This window comes from Melampsora larici-populina, assembly GCF_000204055.1.
Source record: "Melampsora larici-populina 98AG31 unplaced genomic scaffold MELLAscaffold_80, whole genome shotgun sequence".
In the NCBI taxonomy this organism is placed as follows: domain Eukaryota; kingdom Fungi; phylum Basidiomycota; class Pucciniomycetes; order Pucciniales; family Melampsoraceae; genus Melampsora; species Melampsora laricis-populina.
Window position 1 is genome coordinate 252793 of NW_006768844.1, and position 24296 is coordinate 277088.

General features: G+C 42.7%; 8 protein-coding genes across 8 annotated transcripts; 4 read left to right on the plus strand and 4 right to left on the minus strand.

Moving 5' to 3' along the window:
- Window positions 1-271: 271 nt before the first annotated feature.
- MELLADRAFT_95427 (uncharacterized protein) lies at window positions 272-2313 on the plus strand (the record flags this gene model as incomplete). The annotated part of the gene is made up of 7 exons (XM_007417881.1): window positions 272-453; window positions 529-641; window positions 717-787; window positions 849-1077; window positions 1158-1459; window positions 1528-1698; window positions 1762-2313. The coding sequence occupies 7 exons, from the start codon at window positions 272-274 to the stop codon at window positions 2311-2313; spliced, it is 1620 nt and encodes a 539-aa protein (XP_007417943.1).
- A 6273-nt stretch (window positions 2314-8586) lies between these two features.
- On the plus strand, window positions 8587-9259 carry MELLADRAFT_40619 (uncharacterized protein; the record flags this gene model as incomplete). Its single annotated transcript, XM_007417838.1, has 4 exons — window positions 8587-8727; window positions 8822-8856; window positions 8913-9016; window positions 9099-9259. Coding segments are annotated over 4 exons (441 nt in total), but the record flags the coding sequence as incomplete, so codon positions are not given.
- A 1226-nt stretch (window positions 9260-10485) lies between these two features.
- Window positions 10486-11761, minus strand: MELLADRAFT_113261 (uncharacterized protein; the record flags this gene model as incomplete). The annotated part of the gene is made up of 2 exons (XM_007417901.1): window positions 10486-11558; window positions 11632-11761. The coding sequence occupies 2 exons, from the start codon at window positions 11759-11761 to the stop codon at window positions 10486-10488; spliced, it is 1203 nt and encodes a 400-aa protein (XP_007417963.1).
- Window positions 11762-13146: 1385 nt separating this feature from the next.
- On the minus strand, window positions 13147-14436 carry MELLADRAFT_69069 (uncharacterized protein; the record flags this gene model as incomplete). Its single annotated transcript, XM_007417858.1, has 5 exons — window positions 13147-13236; window positions 13274-13414; window positions 13491-13754; window positions 13844-13932; window positions 14019-14436. The coding sequence occupies 5 exons, from the start codon at window positions 14434-14436 to the stop codon at window positions 13147-13149; spliced, it is 1002 nt and encodes a 333-aa protein (XP_007417920.1).
- A 466-nt stretch (window positions 14437-14902) lies between these two features.
- Window positions 14903-16219, minus strand: MELLADRAFT_113263 (uncharacterized protein; the record flags this gene model as incomplete). The annotated part of the gene is made up of 4 exons (XM_007417900.1): window positions 14903-14972; window positions 15166-15272; window positions 16005-16076; window positions 16151-16219. 4 exons carry the CDS (start codon window positions 16217-16219, stop codon window positions 14903-14905), a joined length of 318 nt encoding a protein of 105 aa, XP_007417962.1.
- A 222-nt stretch (window positions 16220-16441) lies between these two features.
- MELLADRAFT_50887 (uncharacterized protein) lies at window positions 16442-19695 on the plus strand (the record flags this gene model as incomplete). Its single annotated transcript, XM_007417847.1, has 16 exons — window positions 16442-16737; window positions 16806-16825; window positions 16895-16985; window positions 17079-17214; window positions 17295-17348; window positions 17438-17488; window positions 17554-17644; window positions 17709-17829; window positions 17905-18004; window positions 18072-18400; window positions 18468-18544; window positions 18612-18717; window positions 18781-18990; window positions 19055-19201; window positions 19271-19423; window positions 19483-19695. 16 exons carry the CDS (start codon window positions 16561-16563, stop codon window positions 19693-19695), a joined length of 2076 nt encoding a protein of 691 aa, XP_007417909.1.
- A 224-nt stretch (window positions 19696-19919) lies between these two features.
- Window positions 19920-20202, plus strand: MELLADRAFT_95431 (uncharacterized protein; the record flags this gene model as incomplete). The annotated part of the gene is made up of 2 exons (XM_007417882.1): window positions 19920-19930; window positions 20049-20202. The coding sequence occupies 2 exons, from the start codon at window positions 19920-19922 to the stop codon at window positions 20200-20202; spliced, it is 165 nt and encodes a 54-aa protein (XP_007417944.1).
- Window positions 20203-21432: 1230 nt separating this feature from the next.
- On the minus strand, window positions 21433-23841 carry MELLADRAFT_73524 (uncharacterized protein; the record flags this gene model as incomplete). The annotated part of the gene is made up of 7 exons (XM_007417868.1): window positions 21433-22017; window positions 22086-22657; window positions 22729-22914; window positions 22997-23112; window positions 23201-23353; window positions 23462-23691; window positions 23785-23841. The coding sequence occupies 6 exons, from the start codon at window positions 23499-23501 to the stop codon at window positions 22005-22007; spliced, it is 1080 nt and encodes a 359-aa protein (XP_007417930.1).
- Window positions 23842-24296: the final 455 nt, after the last annotated feature.

Consider the following 24296-nt stretch of genomic DNA (forward strand, 5'->3'; position numbering starts at 1 on the left):
GGTGGTGGTTCAGACTCATCCAAAGGCACACCCACGCTTGGATAGGCTTGCATGCTACGATTAGTACCCGAGTATCATTCATCTATCCGATTGTGTACCTCGGGTCCGGATGTGGTCTCGATTCTCAACCCTGACCCGGTGAATGCTTGGCAGCTTGACCCGACTCTTTGGATTATCCGATTCTGACTATTCCGCAGGCTTGCAGGCTTTCTGATCTTCACTTGAGTCAACTTTGGACTCATCTATCTACATCTGCGCAATCCATATCCACATGAATCGTTCTAGTCTACAATGGCTCGGTCTAGCTGCCGATGTCAGACCAGTAAATGTGATGGCATATCTCCTGTCGTCTTTTTTGTCAGTAGCATGTCTTGTTTTCTTGAATGCATCAACCAGTTTCGTCTTGACGGCAGTTGTCCGTTTACCACTTGATCATCTGGGTCGTGTGAGTGGGTGAGTTTCAGACTTTCTTTGCTTCACACAGACCTCCAAAATTTGATCATCCTACCTATCCGCTATGCTTTTCAGATCCCTGGTTCTGTTGGATGAACTCGTAGCACTGCCGGCTGTACTGGTCTGGGGTAGATGCGCTGACCTATATGGCTTTCGGTTTGTGAGCGTCGTAGGCCACGTTCTAGTCGGTGAGTACAGTCCTTCGCTCCACTGTACGACTCTATGCCAATGTCTGATAGCTGATGATTTGTCTGTACTCATAGCTATCGCCTTGAGTATATTTGTCCAAGCTAGATCAACTCTTGAATTGTGCTTTGCTCGTGTCCTAGTTTCGGTTAGTGACGTCACATCTCGGTCATATTGATATGCTTGACTCATGTCGGTTTTTATTGCAGATTGGCTTCGCCGCTCTTACAACTATGCTCAGTGCCACCTTAGGATCCCTATCAACTTCCATAGCCGTGAACACGGTGCCTTCATCCTCTGATGAACAAACCGAGACGACCCCGCTGCTATTGTCGTCATCGCCCGTAGTGTCGGAATGCAAGCATCTAGAAGACCAACGCTCGGCTAAGCTTTCAGGTATCATTGGTTTTAGCAGTGGCTTAGGTGCCCTTTTCGCCGGTACGTCTGATTCCTGAGTTCTTTGCAAAAACTTGCCTACACTTCGAGACCACTCAGCTCCAATTGAAAATTTGCCTTAGTATTTTGCCTTCTCAGACTTCCCCCGCTCATAGTCAACAGATTTCCTACGCTATCGCCACGAGATGCGCTCAAGGAGGCTATCAAAACTTCTTTTTATATAACATCGGTCCTCGCCCTCTTAGTTGGGTTGTCTTTGATTGTCGGACTTCGTCGGAGAAACGAAGGATACTCGTTGATTTCTAAAAATCGATCAACTTCCACCAGAACTGGTTGGTGGAGCTCTTTGCGTCCCCTTGCTTATGGGTTCGATCTTTGCCTAGAGGATCCTTATCTCGTAGTAGCCTATGCAGCAGGATTTTCTGTGAGTCGATTTTACACGAGATCTCCACACTCGAGGTCATTGACTCGACTTGTCCGATATATCTTCAGGCGCGTGCCACTACTATCGCGGTCTCGGCATTCATTCCCGTCCTCGTAAATCAATACTACATCGCCAGTGGCCAATGTCAACTAGACAGGCCAAACGTCCCTTCCGATGAGGTGAAAAAAGGCTGTCACGCTGCATTCGCATTAGCAAGTGCTTTGACAGGCACGGTCCAGGTAAGTTGCTCAAAATGTCTCTCGATCATCGGCAAGCTGAATCATCTTGTCCATATCATCAAGCTGTCTGCCTTGCTTCTGGCTCCCCTCGTCGGATGGCTCGCATCCCATCGGTCCCAGCCCGCCTTGCTTGCATTCTCCAATGCAGTTGGCGCGATTGGATTTTTGACCATGGGACTACTGCCAAATCCCCGACATTGGTTGATGTGGCCCATATGCGTTGCGCTGGGTGTTGCACAAATATCAGGGATTGTTGTATCTTTATCTCTATGCGCCAGTGGGCGCTCTCGCATTCAAAACGCTATCTTCACTAGGAAAAAGGCATCTTTACCACCAGTCGCACCATCTGATGAGCCTTGTACAGCTAATCAGTCAACGCAAGACGTAATCCAGAATCAATCCGACATCAGCGGGGCTATTGCTGGCGTCTATTCTCTATGTGGTGGTTTGGGCATCCTCGTCGGATCCATTGGTGGGATTCTGGCAGACTGGCAACCACAGGCACCGTTTTTTCTAACGGGTGCTCTCACTGCTACTGTTTCGCTGCTTTGCTTTAGCTTTCTTTGGTGTAGAGCTTCACAAAACTCCATATCATGCTTGGTCAGCGTAACTTGACAAATGTATTACTGATCCAAAACTTTTTTGTATTGTTGACACATGACTTTATCCATCATATGCTTTCTTCACTCGCTTGTTTTGTATTTGTACCTGGAATGAAATATCAATCTCGTATGCCCGCCTTCTGATGCCTCATCAAAAGACGTTCAGATAGGCGCGGTAAGCTGAAGCTCAAGCGACTCAACACGCGGAATTGCGCTGCTTCCCACTTATGTAGATAGTGAGATACGATGTGCCGTATGGCGATCACACATTCACATCGCACTGCTTGCCGCCTGTGTGAATTATTGTTTCGTGGGTCGTGACTTCATGCCAGAGCAGTTTACCCATGGTTTGGGAAAGGCCAAACTTAGCAGACATACACCACGGGGCAGCTGGCACGTGAGATTCACGTGAAATAGTTCTCTGCCAATAAATCACGCGCTGTCCACAGTGCGATACCCGTTGTGAGCTACACATGACAGCCAGGGTGAGCAGCTAAAGCGTGGTGGCTCACCTGTCCATTGGGTGAGTCATCTCACATCATAACAGTGTGAAATGACTAATCCAATGAGCGGTGTGGAAATCAATTTAGATCTCACTCTAAGAAACAATTTTTTATTTATTCTTTAATGTGTTCCTTGATAGTATGAAATCGATCAATCTAAAAAAATAAAGAATACAAACCTAGATTTCAAATGAGGAAAGAAGAACAAATGATTAATTAGTTTATAGATACAGCCATTCCGATATTGCTTGTCGCTCCGGTTTGAAAAAGAAAAAGTGAAACCTAAGTTTTTACCTGTTTTTACTCAATAAAACTTCAAACTTGGCTGTAATTCAAGGCAATACAGCCAAATTCCAGGTTTTAGCCGGTTAAAACTTAGGTTTCAAGCTCACAAACTTTTTCTTTTTCAAACAGGTGCGACAAGCAATATTGGAATGGCTGTAGATCGAACTAAAAGAAAGAAGATATAATAAAAAAAGAAGAACTTACAAATTTGAACTTAGACTTGAATCGATCAAAAGAAAGTAAGAGAAGAAGCTAAAGAATCAAAGAAGACACATAAAAAGATAAAAGAAGATTAAATGATCACTTAGTCTATGAAAGACTTGAATTGAAAGAAAATTGAAGAACCTACAGATTGAACTTTGAAATCAGATTGATTTATCAATTTAGGAAAGCTAGAATTCAAATTAGAAGATAGAACAAGAACAAGTGATTAGTTAGTATATGAATGATCAAACTAAAAGAAGAAAAACAAACAAAGAACTTACAAATTGGATTTCAAAATCGATCGATCTGAAAGCTAAAAGAACATTAGAATCAATATTTGAAGATGAAAGAAGAACTAAAAAGAACCAATAAGTGTATGAAATGATGGATTAGGATTGAATAATCAAAAGAGTTAGAAAATAGAAAGGACTTACGTTAGATGCAAAGATAGAACAGGATCGATCCAAGATTGAGTGACGTAATCGATCAGATTTGAAGGATTGGAATAAGAGGAAATACGAGGTTGAGATTGAGGTGGAAGGTATAAGAAGAGTGAGTTGAAGAGTTGAAGAAGGGGTCCGGGAGGGTGTGTGTCGATCTTTGAGTCTTTTTGTTAGTGTTATTTTAAAGTGTTATCGAGTTTTTTCTCTGTTAAACTCTTATAAGGGTAATAGTGTTATCTTTTTTTTATAGTTTAAAGTTCAGGAGTCGGATGATGAAAGACGATGAACAAAGAGGACTGTGAATGACTGTGGTTCTTTGACTGTGGTTCCTGTGACATGTACCGTACCTGTGATGTCAGACTTGACAGTGATCATCATACCTTTACCCAAATCTTGGTTTTGAGAATGACACCAAGATGTGGTACAGCCTGATTTTCAAAAGGGCGGGCTTCAAAGTAAATTTATTTGTGGACAAGTCCTTTTGATTTTGTCAAGAAGTGGATGCTTTTCAAAGGAGAATAGCCGCATGATCAGCACTCGATGTGAGCTTGGATGAGCTCATTTGCATGCTGAGCACCTGGCTGGCAGGTTGCGCTCGTATGACCCAGCTCACCCACTCATTGGCTGGTAAGTCACGCCACGCCAACGTGGTCTTTCTCTCCACGTGTAAGATACGTGAAAGGCCATGGGTGAAGGCCACGTAGCCGCCCTCACACTGCTACCACCTGTTCTACACAACCACTCAGTGTGGTCATACCCAACTTACATTTCACGTGGTCCCAGTTCAAAGTCGCCCCGTGGTGTATGTTGAGCATGCTCTCACTTTGATTGAAGCGGAGAAGCTCTGAAGCACACATCTTATAAAAAATTGAATTTCCCTCAGGAGTAAAATCCTTGCTTGACCAAACTTTAGATTCTGAGTTTTTGATACTTTTGCTTTGGCATCTTTATGGTGATCCATTCAGCCTGGTTCAATAAGAACATGGTGTATGTCTGTTGAATGCAGCTGACTCATGATTTCTTCCATACAAACCGGTGAAGACTGGTCATTGAATTTTTTTTTTGCGCTCCTTGCTAGAGTCATGATATCATCTTTTTCTACCGGTGACTTCACCTAGTTCACACCCTATCCTCTTATTTCACTTTCATGTTCTATAGCACAACTTTTATCTTTTGTATTCCAAACCATGAATGCCTTTTAATTTACGTTGTCGAATATACAGTCGTCTCTCCAAAAATCCATATACCCAATAAGCCATACTCTCGCATATCCCATGCTTTTTTCCGTCCATATTTTTTATGGGCGGGGGAAATTGACAGAAAATCCATATCTCCATCATTCCCCATAAACCATACTTTTTTGAGGCCAACCAGCGATGAAAAACCCATACTTTTGGGTGATGTAGATTCAGACTGGTGAACAAGAGTTTGAAATTCCTTACTGTACAACTTACTTTTGTCAGCAATACACCCACAAACACACAAATCAACACACAAACTCCACCGCATAAAGATGATTCCTAAAGACCTAACAAAGTTCACCCTCGCGAATATTCAAGAAGGTTTTGATCGGCTGAAATCTGAAAATGATCGACGTATGGGTCCACTACGAGACCTTTTGAGCCAAGGGAAGGCGCTTTCAAAGGCAGACGAAGATTTTATCGATAACGCTGGAAATATGGTTGATGAGGCTCTTGTCCTCGAGAAAATAAAAAATAGCAACAATGTCTCTGATGCTGCTAAGACCTTCAGCAAAGATGAGCTGAAGACATTAGAGGTCTTGATTTATAAGTTTGAGCACAAGGTTTTTGTGGACCCATCTGTAGCTAAACCTCGTGAATATCTCTTTGCAAACACTTCTAAAGCATCCAATATGTATGGTGAAATCTGATCCCTATGTATTGTTCAACACCCAGGTCCCAAGAAGCGAAATCGAGACGATCCTTGTGTTGAATCTTCCAATCAACCAAACTCGAGTTCTTCTAAAAAAACCCGATCAAAGTCTGCTCGTACTAATGCCACTCTGGCTCAGCGTATATTAGTGTTAGACTGGCACAATAAAATGGTCGAGTTCAGGTCAAGACAGCAAAACATTTTGAAAATAGTTTTCCTGGTGTTATCATAACACAACCTCTAGTCTCGAGTTGGGTACATAATGAATCGAAGTTACAAGATAGTTACGAGTCTGGTGTAGGACTTGGCATTAAGCGGAGAAATGAGACTGAACATCCTCAAGTAACAGAAGCCCTACAGACTTGGGTTCAACAGGCTGACATTGCCGGACTTCCACTTACCGGAGATGTGATACGAGCCAAGTGGCGTCACTTCGCAACACTTTTCAAAGTGCCTCAAGCAGAGTGGCTTAAGCTCAGTGAAGGCTGGCTGACCAAGTTTAAATTACGTAACGGTCTTAGACAAAGAGTCAGACACGGCGAGGCGGGCTCAGCTACTCCGGATAAGGTCGTTGCAGAACGAAAATGAATCCAGGATATCACCAAGTCCTACCATCCTAGAGACATCTATAACATGGATGAAACAGGATTGTTCTATGCGTGAGAACATTTGTACTGTAACATACTTTTGATCTTTACTAACAAGCCTCGATTTCTCAACACGTACTGTAGAATGCCACCAGACCGAGCCTTGTCTAAAGACAAACAATCAGGTGTTAAAGGTGATAAGCGACGCTTGACCTTTGCACTCACATGTAATGCAGATGGAACAGACAAGCTCAAACCGTTCATCATCGGAAAAGCAAAGCGTCCAGCCTGCTTCCACAAAAAGTCCGGCGAAAATCTTGGATACTACTATCGGAGCAATGCAAAGGCATGGATGACATTTGAGCTGTTTTCAGAGTGGATTATAGACTGGGACATCAAGTTATCGGCAGAAGGTCGTTCTATATTACTCTTAGTTGACAATTTTTCTGGTCATAAGGAGCCTTCCGAGTACAAACTTACCAGTATTTGCCTCGAGTTCTTTTCTCCAAACCTTACATCACATGTTCAACCGCTGGATGCTGGCATAATCACATCATGGAAATGTCGATATAGATCTGAATACATTACATATGTGATCAATCGCTATGAAAATGAAGTCCCCATTGGAACAATCTTCAAAATCAATCAAATCGACGCTATGGAGCGAGCTGAAAACTCTTGGAATGAAGTGACTCAAGATACAATTTCAAACTGTTATAGGAAGGCGGGTATCATTTCCCCTCGAAATCCCGATGGATCTTTGCTGCAGGATCCAAACTCAGCGGATGCGAGTCTCAACACGGAGCCTTTGATTGATGATGTTGCTCATCAGGATCTTGAGCAAGACCTTCAAGAATTGATCTCCTTACGAGTTGTTCACAAATCAAACATGATGTCTATTAGCGAGCTCTTAAATCTTCACGGTGAGCATGCAAGCGGCCTTGAAACCTGGACACCCGAGGAAATCTTTGAATCAATTCAGGAACGTGACAGTCATGAAGATCTCCCTCAACCCGAGCACATTGAAGTTGAAGTACCTCCACAACCATCATATTCTGACTTACTGAAATCAAGTGATGTTGTAATGGCATACCTCAGGCATGAAGAATGCAAGGAAGCGAGGGCTTGCGGAAAAACCCTTCGCCGAGCGTTGCGGCAGTTTAGTTCAGCACGTTCAAAGAAAATGAACCAATCAAATTTGAAGCACTACTTCTCATCCAATCCTTAAATCTTCCCGCTTTTTGTTCTACTTCACTATTTACTTTGCTTTGAAATAAAAATTGTTTTTTAAAAAAAAATCTCTCTCCTAACCCATATTTTACCCCCAAAATAAGATTTATGGGTTATCAGAGAGATCCCCATAGGACATACTCCATCAAAACCCATACTTTTTGGTGTCCATAAAACGGTATGGGTTATTGGAGAGACGACTGTAGGCTCATCTCTCAGACGGGATTTTTTAACTTCCCTATACATACATAGTAGCACTGCCACCACAGACCATACCTGTGTGGATAGCATCTGATGATCATGGCACGCTCGATTAGTCTCATCACACAAATGACAGACCCACTCGAAATCTTCAAAGATCTGTCACTGCCCAAACAAATCAAGAGAGGATTAGCGCATCCGGACCAGCGGATCGGACTTCACCGTTTCAGTCGACGGTTCAATTGAAGCAGGGCTTTCTATGGGAAGGATGAGTCCGCCGGTGGACTGGCATTAGGTTCAAGGATAATCCGGATAATTTTGCGATCGACGATTGCCCTGATAAGCCAAGAGCCCTGAAGTCTTCCTTGAAGTTCCTCACTTCACAGTTCACACTCACTTCAATCACTATCAGCCACCAAGCACAGTAAAAAGCCACCATTCTCAACCTTGTCTGATCGGTATACTCAAAACCCATTTGGTATGTCCATAAATAAAATCAGGTGTTCCCTCACCCTTCTGTCTTCCCAATTGTGCCACAGTAGTTCAAACTGACATTCCCTTCTCTATCCTCACTCGATAACCCACCATCATCGTCATGACTAATCATGCAATGTGGTGCTCCGATTCGAGGTCTCGTCTCGTCTGATCGTCCTCAATTGGTGTATCGGATCCCTGCATTTCAGTATTGAAATGCCATCGACTCATAGTGAAGAATCCTCGAAAAAGGTTTACCTTACCTTACTTCAACTATCTTGAAAACATGATGTAACTTTGGAATATCTTTCTACAGGCACCTAGGTCTTCATCCAAACCATCTCAGACTGAAAGGGCATCTGAAGAGGTACCCAAAAAGCCTGGAGATTCCACTAAAACAGCGGGTACCCAAGCATCAGATGCCTCGAAGGGGACATCGTCAAAGCCAGGATCTACAACGGTTACAGAACAGCAAAATGAATCTGATGTTGCCAATACGGAAGGCGATTCTTTAGTAGATATGGAAACTTTTGGTCAACTACTCGAGATGGATGATGATGAAGAGCATACATTCAGCAAATCTTTAACATGGGATTATTTCGATCAAGTGTGTATTGAATTATAACAAAGACATATCTCCTTCAAATCGCCAGTCATCTCATAAATTTCTCGTTTGATTGTCCCTCTTATCATCTTGCCAGGCTGTTACGACTTTCAAAGAAATGGACGCAGCGGTGTAGGTCGTACTCGCTGAATCATCTCTATTTCACATCACTGATCGGTTGTCAATAGTTTGAGTGGTGACCTAATCACCCTATCACGTAAAGGTCATTTCCTTAAAGGATCATCCGCCGCACTCGGATTGAATAAAGTAAAAGCTTCGTGTGAAAAAATGCGTGAGCAATCATTTCTTTACTCTTTCCATCATCGTCAGTTTTACATACCACTGAGCTGTCTTTGCTTTTGATTTTGGAATAGAGCATTATGGTAATCGTAAAAAAGCTAATGGTGAAGGAACTTTAACGGAGGATGAAGCAATGGAGTGCTGCAAGGAGTTACTAGAACAACTCAAAGATGAGCAGACGCACTCTAAAGCTTGGCTAGAGGTATGTGAAGCTCATATCCAGGAGTTCATCTGATGAGATAGACTGACGAGTTTCTATCAATTTGATCAGAGATTTTATGCTGAACGTAATGTGTAAATTACGCAGTGCTCTTTCCATTCAAGTGAATGTCTTGTGTATATTGTTCCTGGTAGCGCTGTCCCATTTCCCATCCCTTGGTGATATTGATGGCAGTTGCGTTCTCATATTTCAGACTGTCCATTATCATCTGAGATTAGTTCATTTAAAGCTTCTAAATGATTTAAATTAGGTTGAAGACGATTTCAAGTAGGATTCAAATTTCGGATTATTAGCAGATTTACGATATGGATCACTTGACGATATGTACATCCCGTTGTTGATTTCTTTGAAGGAGCGAGTGAGATGGAGATGAAATGGTGAACGCACTTGTATTACTTTATGGTCATTTGATTTTGCCTTTGTGCATCTTTCTGAATGATCCAATTTTTACATATCATTACAACTATCATCTTTGAGAATGGACTATCAGGGACCCTTCTTCATGAGAGTCAGATAACCTCTTGGACATGATACCTGTTGCACAAACACACCCTTATTTGCTATCCACACCTTGCCTATATGGATGTCCGGGGTTGAAAGATTTCTATAAACTCTTCTAAACTCATCATAATCATCTGAAAAGGAATGGAGTGAACTAAAATTTGATTTGCCTTGGCCATCGATGGAGATCATAATTATCATGATTCTTTGGGTATTTTGCTTTGACTTAGCCTTATTACAGAGTAAGCTCATTGAAATGCATATCAGTGGATCTGTTGGAAATGGATTTATGATCAAAGCTGTTCATAAAGCTTGACCAAAATACCGCGCCAATTTCCTCGAGTTTTGCGGGAAAGCTTGGACAAGGCAGAAGAGGAAGCCTAAATTATGGCAAAAGATCAGGCCATTGGGAGGATTGGGACCATTTTGTCATTTTTGTACATACGTAGACAAGATCGAGTCACTTCATGGATGTTTTATTAGCATGGTTGCTCTGAGGAAAGAAAAGGCGGTACTTCATCATTCGCGCTGCATGACTTCCATTAAGGAGATCTTGAGGTGACAAACTGAACACAAACTGATGTACTTAAAAAGATATACAAGAATTGGATTGAGATGACAAAATAACAGCAGAACACGAAATGTTACTTGTAGAATGTAAGTTCATAAAGATCAGGATAAGAGGAAGGAAGTCGAGCAGAGTAAAAGTGGAGAGAATGTGGTATTTGTATCAATCTGTGTCATTTCTTGTGATTTAAGCCATTCACCAATCTAACCCTTTTGACAAACTCATCAGACTTTTCATCCGATACAGGTCGTTTTACTGACAAGCGCATTCTAGCTAATGATGACCGCTTTACTTTAGAGTCGTAAACCACCATGGTTGGACGAATGCTCAGTGTCGTATTTGATAATCTTGACATCAACGTCACAAGTGAATCTGAGCATTTTCGCTTCTTGATAAATCGATTGTGTGATGAACTAGGCTCATCTACATCGGCTTCCTCTCCTTCTGAAACGTCCAAATCTTTGTAGGTGCTCGAAGATTTCCAGATTGCCTTTGATGATGGAATTGCTTTTTGAGGCACTTTATCGGACGAAAACAATGATACCTCGTCTTTTGTTACAGCCTTTGACTCCCCCGCAATCCCGATCATCTTGTCATCAATGCTATCTGAATCCGAGCTTTCACATCCAGGATGGTCTACATTGGAATCGCGAGTCGATGTCCTAGAGCTCGTTCCAATGTCGGGAGTATAAAGTGTATGTTGAGCTTCGGAACGGTCAGATTCTTGATGAAACCTTCCTACATCGTGACACATCATCGGAGGACTGAGTCTATAGTCTGCGTATATAATATTGGTGCCCGTGAATCCTAGGATGGGTGGGAAAGTCGATGTGCCTATCAAGATATCACGCCTCCCATCGTTCGTAGTCTGAGGAGGTGGGAAAGGCGGTAGATATGATTCTGATAATGGATCGACGTTGCGGGTATCCTCAAAAGTGCGAGAGCTACGGGGTTTTGCTCTACCAGATGGTGCTTCTTCGTCATCATGATCTCCTGTAGGTCGAGCAGAAGTGAGAACTGAGCTTCGTGGGTGGTAACTGGGCCGATCTTCAAAGGGATCAAATTTATGAATTGTTGATGCATTGATTGAAGTGATGTTTTCATTAAGTCTCTCTGGTTTCTTGATAATTATGTCGCTAGCCATTTGGGTATGGTGAGGGATCGAGATGACAGCTTCAGATCGCGATGCTATCAACTCCAAAGGGAGAACGCTAGAAGCTTCCTTGACTTCAGATGGAAGTGATTCTACCAAGGAAATCAAAGTGAGTAGAGCGGTCAAAGTAAACGCAGACATGATGTGAAGGAAGACCAAACTCACCTCCCGCGACCGGATGGCTATTCAACAAAGGGTTCCTGGAGGACATTCCAGTGAAGTACATCGGTGGAAGAGTTTTGTTGATAATCGGCAGGGAGGCATCGGACAAGGATGACGAAGTCTCCGAATTCATGATTGAACGGAGGGGAGAGAACTCAAAAAAGCGTGTCATGCAAGATAGAAACGCTGAAGTTGTTTTGTAACGCTGACAGAAACTAGACTTGCACGATGGAAGAGTAGGTGATGAGGATGATGGGGTAAATATTCAATTGGATGTTTCCAAAACCTAAGCAGCGAGGTACATTGAGGCTGAGGGCAATTACGAGCTAGGGACGAGGATCAGGAACATTATGGTGCCCTCTTTCTAGGCCAAACTGGAAAGAATTGCATTCATGATACCAGTCACATGGTTTCTTTTTGTCTGAGAAGGCTTGTTCTTGTCATTCCGCCTTTTCCAAACACGCTGGCGTCCCTAAAAGTAGTCTGTCTGCTTTGGCATGACTTCATTCCAACCGTACCGTCCATACTGAGTGAGCGACAACCTCACAGTCTCAAGAGCTCTGTCCAATGGGACCAGAGCTCCTCTTTCTTGCGTTGGTCTCTCTGGTAAGGTAAATGACCTTATCAAAAAAATCGATGGTGACTCCATGCGCAATTGATCGAAAGTGAAACTTTGCAAGGGCTAAAATCTTGTCATATCTCAGCTTGAATGAAAGAATCATATTACCAATACCGATTGCAGGCTTCGTGTGCTTTGAAAACTAGGTGGCTCGGCCATCTTGGAACCTGAGGGACCCTATATCATCATTTGCCTGTCTTTCATCACGAGTGTGGCACGTATCCTTTCGCAGTCAAACATTAAACAGTGCACATACAAATCATCTCCCGGGCCCTGGATTGCGTTTCGTAAAATAAGACGGACAATTGTTGTCTCATCAGCAATCAGCGGCGCTCTCCAGACTCTGGTCTCGTGTGCTTAATCTGAGTAAGTCAGGTCTCTTTGGGGCCACTGCCAGTCATTGGTAAGATTCCTACCAATTATTCCCCCGATTTGATCTCTGAATGAAATACAAAATGTAAATTTTGGCGAAATCGGATAGTTATCTTTGATACATAACGTCACAGAAAGTCTTCATTCGCGGCGATTTGATGAGACCTGCCCAGTTTGTGGTCAGGAGAGCTTTGTTGTGCAGTTCCTGATAATCAGTTTTTTAGAAAGAACAATGTGAGATGGTAAAAACAAAACCCTAGTTCTTGAAAAAACTCCACGCTGAATTAATCTCGATCACTATATGTGCAATACAAATCACTCATGATATCCAGTTGTTGCGTGGCCATCATGCCTTGGGCGGTAAGTTGAACTCGATTTCTCTCATCTGCACCTTAACGCAATCAAGCTGGCAGTCTGACCTTCATTGGGGTGTAGATATTATTTCATTTCCAGCTATAAGGGATCATGAATCAATGACATTACAATCCTTGTTTTATCCCCTCTCCCTCACCAACAATATATATATCCTACAACACCTTAAGAGTGTTAGAGCCCTTATACCATTCAGCTTCACTTAATGAACTCCCTGTTTTCTCATAACCCATTCCTTTGATTATCTGAATATGGCCTCATGGATCCCTGTGATTTTCGTACCCATTCCTGCCGTATCACCTTGACTTTCTCTTGGCTATTCAGCATATAGGTAAGTCTTAACTGCGAAGATCTCTCATAATTGAAAATCGCCCCCAAATTGCTTGATAGGCGCTCATCTCGTTTCCTGTCATACTGAAGTGACTGGAGCAAGATGCAAATATATGATCATGTCAGTCGAAGTAAGCTATTGCCATTGGGATGACGGAATAGAACTCACGGAGTCCCAACATCCAACATCTTTACTGTAATAATTCGGAGTCTCCCTCGAACGGCTTAAAGCTTCATTTTTTAGCCGCAAAATTCTATTCTGAGCGTGAGTCGGGTTCTCATGTGTGACAGGCATTGAAATTATTCTCTGATGACCAAATCCACTATCAGTAAATTCAGAAATTCCGTTACTTCCTAGATGACCAGGTAACTCAGAATCAAACCGAGCTTGATCGTAGTCTTGAGTTACAGAAAATGACGAGGAGGGTTCTGACTGAGGACGTGAATACGCATGGGTAAATGATGATCACACATCACTTAATTACCTGTCACTTGTTGAATTTGACAAGGAAATCAACTCACAGCTTCTTGATCACATTCTATGTAGTGCTTCTCTAGTTTCTGGAGGTATCCTAGATTGATATCAGGACCTGAGTTGCTAAATCTGATATCTGGAGAAATAATGATCAAATCTATCAGCTTCACCATGGATGAGGATGAGTTCAGAATTTGATCATATATCGAAGCAAATTTTTACCTTCAGATTCTCTTTCATATTTCAGATGTAGAAGATCTCGCTTGATCTTTTGAAGTTGTTTAAGACGTGAGATAGTGACTTCATGATCCAAAAGTGCTTCAAGATCCCAAGGTTTCAGTCGATGGTCATCAAGATATACCCGGAGGTACTGAATGTCGTCGTTGAGATCTTGAATTTCTCTAGTGACGGCTTCGACTTCTTCTTTCACTTCATTCGCTTGATCCTTGATAGTCATGAGGATAACTTGATATAATTCAGAAAATTTTCTTTCCACGAGAAGTGTTGGTTGAGAGTACCCAAGGGATGAATAAAGTTGTATGAGGTGGCGTTGATGAGATGCCAGGTTCTTGGAGATTTGAACGATGGGGTCGACTAGAGACGAGCTTGAAATTCGATCTGCAATCATTCGGGACTCCATCCTTTGCAAAAGTGATAATGAGCTCAAGAAATTTGACGAGGTTGGATGATTTTGATGAAAGTTATGGACGATGAATCAGGAGGCTGAGCAACAGAAAATGCCTTCCCGATCCACTGATTGGTTTATTTCGGAATGATCCCGTTCAGACTTTGATTCTGAATACTTTCCCATGAAGACGCATCATTTCGATCTTGATAACCTCAGTGGCAGTGACATATATTTGTTTCCCCTTCTCATCGTATCACAGAGTACGATAAAAAATGGTGAGACATTTCATTTTGAGGTGAAGGAGCAATTATGATTGACTTGTTACTCTGACAACTATTCTCTAAAGTGGCACTTCACCTTGATCATAAATCCGAACGATCATGTGATAAGTTGAAGGAGATACACCAAAGCCAGAAATGGGCATATCCAGCATCTGATTGCGATTCCTTTATTTTCGTTAAGGCTCTCTTGCGCGACTTCAAGTTCCATCATGACTCAGACCAGATTGTCTACGATCTAAAATTTGTTTCCTGTTGCTCATTCGGGTCCTGGACCACCAAAGATCGGGTTATAAAAAAATTGAAAACTTCAGCCTTGATTTCATGATCTTGTCAATGCTGTGAAGAATTGTCTTCAACTTATCCCATTTCGTTCCCGTATACTTACGGAAATGATCCCAATCCGCGATACCCTCATCTATTGTTTCCTTAACTCCTCACTCAGTCTCTTTGGCGGACTCACAACCCCTGACCCTCAATCTGCTCTGTCCGAGGTCTTACAATTAACCTCGAATCGCCCCGTTGTGCAATTGCCAATGTCCATCTCTTCAAACTCGTTGAGGTAAACAACTCGTTTCGGAGAGTCGATACAGTTCAAGGAGACGTATCGATCAAAACCTGGGGTAAAGCTGCCGGAAGCAGTAAAACATGATCTTGACCCTTCGCAGGGATCGAGAGTTGACGTATGTATATATCGCCTTAGTGAATCTGAAGGGGTTCAAAAAACTTGCCTTGACCTAGGCAACGATCAAAGCACGAATATAAGGAGAAGATTAACTGAGGGCGTGGTTTCTGACCGGTTGTCATCGCTTGTTGTGACCCTTGGTTGATACTACTTTGGTATATGACTATATCACCTCAACACGCACTATGAATTCATCATTGCCGTCATCGGTGGTAAACGAGCGCTATGTGATCACCACGAGACCCTGACTTAAGGAACAAGGTATCGTGACGTTGACCCTCGAAGGTTGTACGCCGCCGCTTTTATCCCCTAATCATTAATTTGCTCTCGTGTCAATCTTTCGTACCATACATTTTTCATTCGATTTGACTCAAGGACCACCATCATCGTCGCCAATCCCTTAATTTCAATATCCACACAGACGTGGCACGTCGACCTGTTCATCAATCAGTCTCTCGCCGAAGCGAATTCAACCAAGTAAAGCAGTTCAAGTCACTCAACAAGCGCAATGTTTTTCTGGCGAACGCGGCTAGCCTCAGGAGGTCAAGCAGAAGCTGAAACTGTAAAGAAAGTCTCCAATGACGAACCACTTGGCACCAGTGAGCCACCGAGCGTACCATCCAGCGTATCACCTCTTGTCCAGTTGCCCAGCGCAGGTCCAAAACTGCTACCTCAATATTACCAACGACCTAAAGCCAAATCGGTGAGCAGAATAGTCGTCATTTCTATCACATTTCCTTTTTCTATCTTGGGTACGTCATACTATCACTGGTGTGGCCGCAGCGGCGTCTTTGTACTCCTTGGTGAGACCAGTTGTATGGCCGTGCCTCATTGACCGTCGAAAAACTTATCAGATACACACATAAGTTGCAGTGAGGAATGTCATCCATTCGGTAAATCACAGGAGTGTGGTATACCCAAATTTCTGTTAACCGGTCTTTATAGTTGCGCGGGTCAGGGTATTCAGTTGAAGATTGAGGAACGGGTTATCCGAAACCACTTTGAGCAAACCAGATTTGAACTGTTTCAACTTTCGATTGGAGTTCACATTTTTGACTTTGCTATTTATAACTCCTTCAATTTGCTGCTTGTGGTCTCCTCATCATCATCGCTCATACAACTAATCAAATATACGATTCATAGGTGGGCACAAAGAATCTGAAACCTGCGAAAATGAACTTGGGACATCGATCTAGTCTAAGCACTTCAGCATTACCAGCAGGACCATCATCTCATGTACCTTTTATCGATCGACCTTTTCCAGCCAATGCTGGCTCATCAGTCGCAACATCTAGCTATAAACCACCTACGACTGGAGGAAGGGAGACAACTGAGTTTGAAGACGTACAGGTAAGTTATACAACTACATTCATGTTAATATTTGAAACACCCTTTTGACACCTTTTATTTTGCAATAGGCTCGGACTTTTTGTAAATGGTCAGAAGATTTGGTCACCTCACTTTCCTTATCCCTCAGATGACCAATATCTATACTATCATTTCTTAGGCTTAATGCGAAGCTCGACGTCATTCAAGTACCCCCGATGTCTGATCTGACTCGGGATCTATCAGACGGCACCAATCTCATTCGACTTATGGTTAGATATTTCCCCCCTCAAATGCTCAAGTTTTGGCGTAGCTAGAAAATCAGAATTAAAGTCGATTGCATTTGATCTTTACACTATTTGCAGGAAGTAATGGGGGATGCCTCTCTGGGACGCTACAACCGTCAACCCCGTATGCGAGTTCAAAAAGCAGAAAACGTCAATAAAGCACTACAATTCATTCAAAGTCGTGGGGTCACTCTTACAAATATCGGACCAGAAGGTACTAGTCATTTCATCACCAGTAGTGCCATGAACCGTCTACTGATATTCTTCAAATATCGCCCTTATATACATCTATAGATGTTGTAGACGGCAATTTAAAATTAATTCTGGGTTTGATCTGGACATTGATTCGTGAGTGACGTTATCTGAATGAAATAGCAACTGTGCAGGAGTAGCAGGCTAGCCACGAGTCTCACCACTATCTTGATTGGTTTCCATAGTCCGATTCACCATTGCGGACATTAGTGAGGAGGGTGTGAACGCCAAAGAAGGTCAGTTTTCAATCAAGCCAGTCTCTCTATCTTGCCTTTTCTGATGTCAATCAACGCGATTACAGGTCTTCTTTTGTGGTGTCAACGCAAAACGCGTGATTATGCGCAGGTGAATGTTCAAAATTTCAGCGACAGTTGGCAAGATGGTCTGGCTTTGTATGTTAACCTTCATTTCCTCTGCATCCACGGATTGAAATATTTACTATCATATCTTCTGCAGGTGCGCATTGATCCATCATCATCGTCCAGATCTGCTGGATTGGGATTCACTACCTCACTCAGATCGACATGCCTGTACTCGAACGGCCTTTGACATAGCGGCCAAGAGCCTAGGTATACCCGTGCGGGCTCGATCACCTACCATCATGTGATTCTCGATAGATATTGACATGACTCTCATTTTTTGTCCTTTGTAGCAACTTCTTGAAATATCGGATCTTTGCGATTCTGTCCGACCCGATGAACGTTCGGTCATGACCTATATTGCACAATATTTCCACGCATTCTCTTCAATGGGTAATGTCATCTTGATTGTTCGTCCAATCATCGCAATAGCGCCTGATTCTCATATTTCAATGTTTAGACAAAGCCGAGGTCGAGGCTAGACGTGTTGCAAACTTTGTTGAAAATCTTAAATCTATATGGACTTCGATGAATGATTATGAACGGAGAGTCACCGAACTTATGGACGAAATCCGACACACCATAGCCACTCGACTTACACCCGCCTTGCCTTCAACTTATTCTTTGGTCAAGGAACAGGCGGCTGATTTCCAGAAATATAAACAAACTATCAAGCGCGATTGGGTGGCACAGAAGAGTGAAGTGGCTGGACTTTTGGGAAACATCGTGACCAAACTGAAAACTTACAATTTGAGGACTTATGTACCCCCTGATGGTCTGAAGCTTGAAGTGAGTCTACTTATGTCTTTTGCATCATATCAATGCCTTTTTGACATTCTGATTCCACCATGTTCAGGACCTCGAAGCATTTTGGCAAGAGCTCCTCGCCACAGAGGCAAAACGCTCTCGGTCTATCAACGCAAGGATACAACAGTAAGTATTCTAGAGATCGGTGTATTGTCTACTGTACAACATTGATTTCTTTTCGAGCTTTGCTCAGGATCAAAGAAGACCTACGTATCAGATTTGCCGATCTTGCCAATAACTTCGAAGGGCAGCTACATTCCCTCTCTTTAGAGTTGGTTGCGTTGGCTGGCCCCCTCGATGTACGTTCCTTATTGCCGATCTATGCATCTGAGTCACACTAATACTTGGCGCGGATCTTCCAGGAACAACTTTCACGGGTCAAAGAAATCCAAAGCGGTCTTGGCGAATCAGTTTCTCACTCTCTGACACAAGTCCGGCAGGCTGAACAGGACTGCATTAACGCAAACGTCGAAGAGAATGATCACACTGTTTACACGGCTGACGATCTGGAATTCGAAACAGAAGAAGTGCGGAAAGCGGCTGCTAGGAAGATAGCCTTTGTGGAAAATCAGGTATACAAAACGGCTCTTTCATCACTTGCATCACACTTCTAAAATGTTTTTTAATCTTTCATAGATTGTTTCTGCCGGGATGACGAAATTGACACCTGCACAAATCGAAGAATTCGAGACCACATTTCGTTATTTCGACCGAGATGAGGAGAATAAATTGGCTTTACCAGAGTTCAGTGCTGCATTGGCAAGTTTGGGGATTGTTTACTCGGTAAGTCTTTGAACAATTTTCTCACTTGTCTGAGAGTGCGTCTATTAAGTCTTTTTCTCAATTCTTAAGGATTCGGATACCGAGCTCATTCACATGCAAATCGCTGGCCGGGATGGTATGGTCACATTCGAAGCCTTCGTTGGTTTTCTAGTCCAGATCACAGAAGATACTACATCACCTGATCAAGTTAGGGAATCCTTCAGGGGCATCGCAGGTGACAAAGTAAGTTATATCAAATCACATCAAATTTTGAACTTTTACTGACATGCATCAAAAATTAGGCATTTGTGACAGAAGTAGATTTGCGACATGCTCTAGTACCTCAATCTGCAATAGACTATCTTTTGGAAGCAATGCCTCGATATCAACCGGGTGAAAAACGTGAACACAATTCAGTCACTGGAACAGATCCTCCTACATCTGAACCAGATGTGGATCCAAATGAATTTGATTATGAGTTATTCTTGGAGCAATTATTTGAATTTGATCCTTAAATCTCATATGCTGTTAGTGTGTTCAATAGTTTTCTTTTCAATTCGGCTGTTGTTCATCTCGCATTCACCTTACTTGCTAACACTTTATCATTCCAAATGAGTAAAAAACCCATCTATTTCTCCTTCATTTGTCGTAATTGATTTGCCCATGATTTCAATAAATTTCTCTATGATGCAACTATGTCTTGAATGATTTCTTTTGTGTTTGGAGTATCGTCTGGAGAATGAGTCAAAAGTGAGCCAGTCAACTAAGCCCTGAGATGATTCTAGATTGACTTGCTCCTCATTTACATTGTCTAGATCACTCACGTGCCTCCCCTGTTTGTACTGCGACTTTGGAATGCCCTGAGAAGCCTAATCCAGGCCGGGGATATTTTGAATGTTCTTATGGCCGCGTGTACAGGAGCTGCTCTCATTCACACAATATCTGTCAAATATATGTATGAAGTCTTGATTTGGATAGACTTGCTGAGGTCAAATTGTATGGTCAAAAAAAAATCTCACTAAGATCTATTCAAGATGACATAGAACCTAAAGCAGAGGACAGACATCACACAAAACTTCACATTTGTTGAATCCAAAACATGCACAGCTACTACACCCAAGAATTGTCATGTGGAGGAGTGGTATGACAAGACCATAAGCATAGTGGAGAAAAATTATAGCAGAAGGATACTTAATCTGCATAAGATGTTCAACAACCTAAAAGCTACATCATGTTTTTTGAAGCCCTTGACCTCCTTACACATCTCTGAGCATCTCTGGCTAGACCATCTCTGATACTCAAGACTGAAAGTTCTGCACATACTGAATCAAATTAAAATAAATCTCACATGGTTCTTTGAAAATTGCTTTGGCCATGTGGAATTATGATACACAACCCTTTTGTGGACATTATTTGGTTGCTAATTAGGGGCTGACATTCCCCAATTTACAAAACCCCACACTGCCTTTGCACAGCCAAAAGATATGGGGTCAAAACATGTGGGGACAAAACATGCATCTGTGGGACCAGAACTGAATCCAACCTGTGGTTTTATGGTTTGTATACCATTGATATCATCTAGCAATTGCCTTTGTAAAAGAACTCAAGCAGCTCAAGCCTTTTCTGCCTAGGTGGGTGATTTCAAAGGTTAGAAATCTGGAGATGAAATCACTTCAATCCTGCTTCCCGGCAGTTTTCAAATAAATCTGCTCTTGATAGATCAATAATGTTCTCACAATTGAATAAACAGCCCTATGTCTGAGGAATTTGAGCCAAGAGAGATTTTTAACCTAGATTGTGGTGACAACTCAAAAGTACGCATTCAAAATAAGTCATACATAACCTCTTTGGAGAGTAGACAACAAAAATGAAGATCAAGCATGCAAGTCTCTGGCATAATTTGTTTGCTTAAAAGTTGATCCTTTAGGAGAAACTTTTGAAGGCATAGGCTAGAGGAAGAAACCATCAATGCGTGACCAAGAAAGAGGGTATTGTAGTTGTTCATTCATAATCTAAAACATTGAATTCTCGACAATGTTCCCAGCCTCATTTGTTCTAATGTGTGATTTTGGTGTTGTATCCATTTTGCTGGTCTCAAAATGTCAGAATGATACTGTTGATAGGGAACCAAATTTCTGCCCAGCCCCTCTAATCTTTCAGCATATTTTGAGAACAATGAGGCGTGGAGTTTCTATCACCACCCTCATCACCCTATGATATCCATCAAGTCGGCATTCAGACACTGAAAACTTGAGGGAAAGATCGCAGGGCAAGTAGAACATGTCTGGGATGATTGTCAATATATAAAGGGCAATGAAGAAACACGCCTACAATGAGTGGTAAGCACGTCAAAAATATGTATATTTATATAATCACAACAAAGGCACATACTCCTGTCTACCCAAAATGATATCCAACAATAAAAACCAATAAAGAAAGATGGCATGGAAAGGGCACAAGTCATGTAGGAAAAATATGAGGCATGACTGGAACAAGCCCCTGCAGGAACAAAGGGAGACAGGCGTATGACTTCTCCAGATCAACTGATCTGGATGCTCGATAGAAAAGGAAGAAGCCGATAATAAGATAAGAGAAGCATCTCGCGTCCGTCGACAATGTGGTGAACATGAAATAGTGTGATAAATCGCTAGTCACAATATTAGATTAGTGAAAAAATTATCGAGATGTTGAAAATGCGAATAGGTTGATCGGGATGACTCGGGTCGAGTCAATATCTCCACGTCAGTCTTTCAAGGTTGGGCATGAGAGTTAAATGATCAGTGTAGGGAGGCTGAGCATGGGCTTGATACCCTGTTCGATCATATTAAAAGAATAACCTGAGGGTCATACGCAATATCAGCAAACAGAGCGTTCTTTGTGAGAGGATCAGATGAAGAGAACCCACCAGGTAAAGGCAAATACGCCAATGGAGATTAAGACGACGGTTTGGACCGGAACGAGACCGGATGGCCCCTTGAGACCATGTGTACCCAATGTCATCATGTCGGCTCCACTCACATGCGAGTTGGCGCCTGCATGACTGTTTCTTTTTCGTAAACCTTCTTCTCCTTGTTTGAGTGATGTTTTCAGCCTTTCAATTTCTTTTTGAGCTGCTGACAGTTGAGCTGTCAACTTATGAACCTCTTCAAGAGTCACAGGGGGAAGAGGGTTGGATGACTTGTGGCTGATACCATTCATAGAAGGCGAAGATCTGGATGGTGCAGAAGGTGCAGGCGGGCCCCCTTTTCCATCTTCGGTTGCCGAGAGAGAAGTTTGGCCTGAAGCACGATGTTTGAGGGTGTGAATGGGAGAGGTCGACGAATTGATCCTTTGGCGACCTGTAAAGGACTCATCTTGAGCGGCGACGTAGACGGTAGTATCCGGCTGATCGAGCTCGAAGCGATTTGGCGGAGACCCTGATGGAGCCTGATGATATGTACCGATATTACTACTGCGGACGGAATTGAATCGTGGATCCTGGTGGGATAAGAATATACAAATTTTGAGCTCTCAAAACACATCATATGGAGTCGCAGATTAAGACTGACATCATCATCATCTCGGTTAGTGGTGTGCGGTATAGCGCCAAGGCCTGCGGGACCATTACCATTTTTATGAACGCCAAATTCGTTGGTTTGGGGAGCACCGTTAAGCTCATCGGCAGGGGGGAGATAAGTGCAACGGATCTTGTGTTCAGAGATCGAGCTCTTATCTTCTTTTTCCACGGACGACCACTATACATGCCCGAATTTGAAAGCACAAGGTCCACAGGGTCAATATGATTGAAGGGTTCGAGAACGAGGCGACGGTTCGTACCAGCTCAGCAAATGGGCGAGATTCTCGCTCGGGGGTGATGATCGTGCTCTGAACTAAAAACTTATCACGGCATTTTGCTCCAGCCTCTGGATCTTCTTTCATGGGCTGAAGGAGAACTGAGAACACAGGAAGAATGAGCCGGCCCGCCACCCAACAAAGGAAAAGCCAATCAAAGAAAGGAGATAGTAAGGTATTCCAACTCACCCGAAACTTCTACTCGCTCCCCCGGCTCAATTCTTCCACTGTTGGGACGTACACAATACTGCTTCGGAGCAGTGGTTTTGACTTTGAAGGCGATAGGTTGCGCATTAGGATTGGAGACGGTAAGGGTACGTTTGACCAACTGAGTGAGAGGACCTGAGTGATAGAAGACAAAGGAAAGTAAGTCTGTAAGCTGAAATGAATGAAAGGCGGAGATCGAAAGTAGCATAAGAAAAGAGAATAAGAGAAGAGAGGGAGACGAACGTTGAAAACCGAGTTGGGATGGATTGACCTCGACAGACATGGCGATCGAAGGGCAATCAAGAGATGTGGAGGTGATGGAAGTTTGACCTAGATTACGATAATCTAAAGGAGGAAAACTGTTGGTGTAGGGTATTTTACGATGAGTAGTGAGGATAGATGTCAAAGTCTGCTAGTGTTTTGATTGATTTAGTTGCCTTGAAGTTAAAGGTAAAGGAAAGGAACAGAAGTAGCTAAGGAGAAGGGGAAAGGGAAAGAGATCAGAAGCAACCCAAACAGTTTAAGTTGGGATTCTTGACCTTCAAAGTCGAAATTCGTTATCTCACCGTTAATGACCATTGATACTCGTACACCACCAACACCTCACTGTCCTGGCGATCGGTACCACCACCACCGAACAGTACCATTTTAGGACTCACTCACACTGAATAATACATGTAGTCTGTAGTCCAGTGAACGGTGTGTGTACAACAACTGTGAGGACGCTGAAAACCTTTATTTATACTTATGCTTTGAATCATATCAACAGTTATCCCCATGAACCCATAGCATGAACTCGCTCGGGGATATGTTGTATATCTTCCTCAATCATGCTCGTCTCACTTTCTTATGCTACAGTATGAAGTTCAACATCAATCGCTGTGGACTGAGGGAAATGCTGGGGCTCAATGCAAGTAGTCAAACTGAAATCGAATCCATAATGATCCCTTTCCCCAAGCATCTCAGATGAATTGCTTTACCAGGTCGATCATCGGCCATCGTGAATAGCAATTACTTATTTCTGGAATAAGGTACATATCAACTACACAAAATCTTGCCGTGTGGGTTTTTCAGCTTG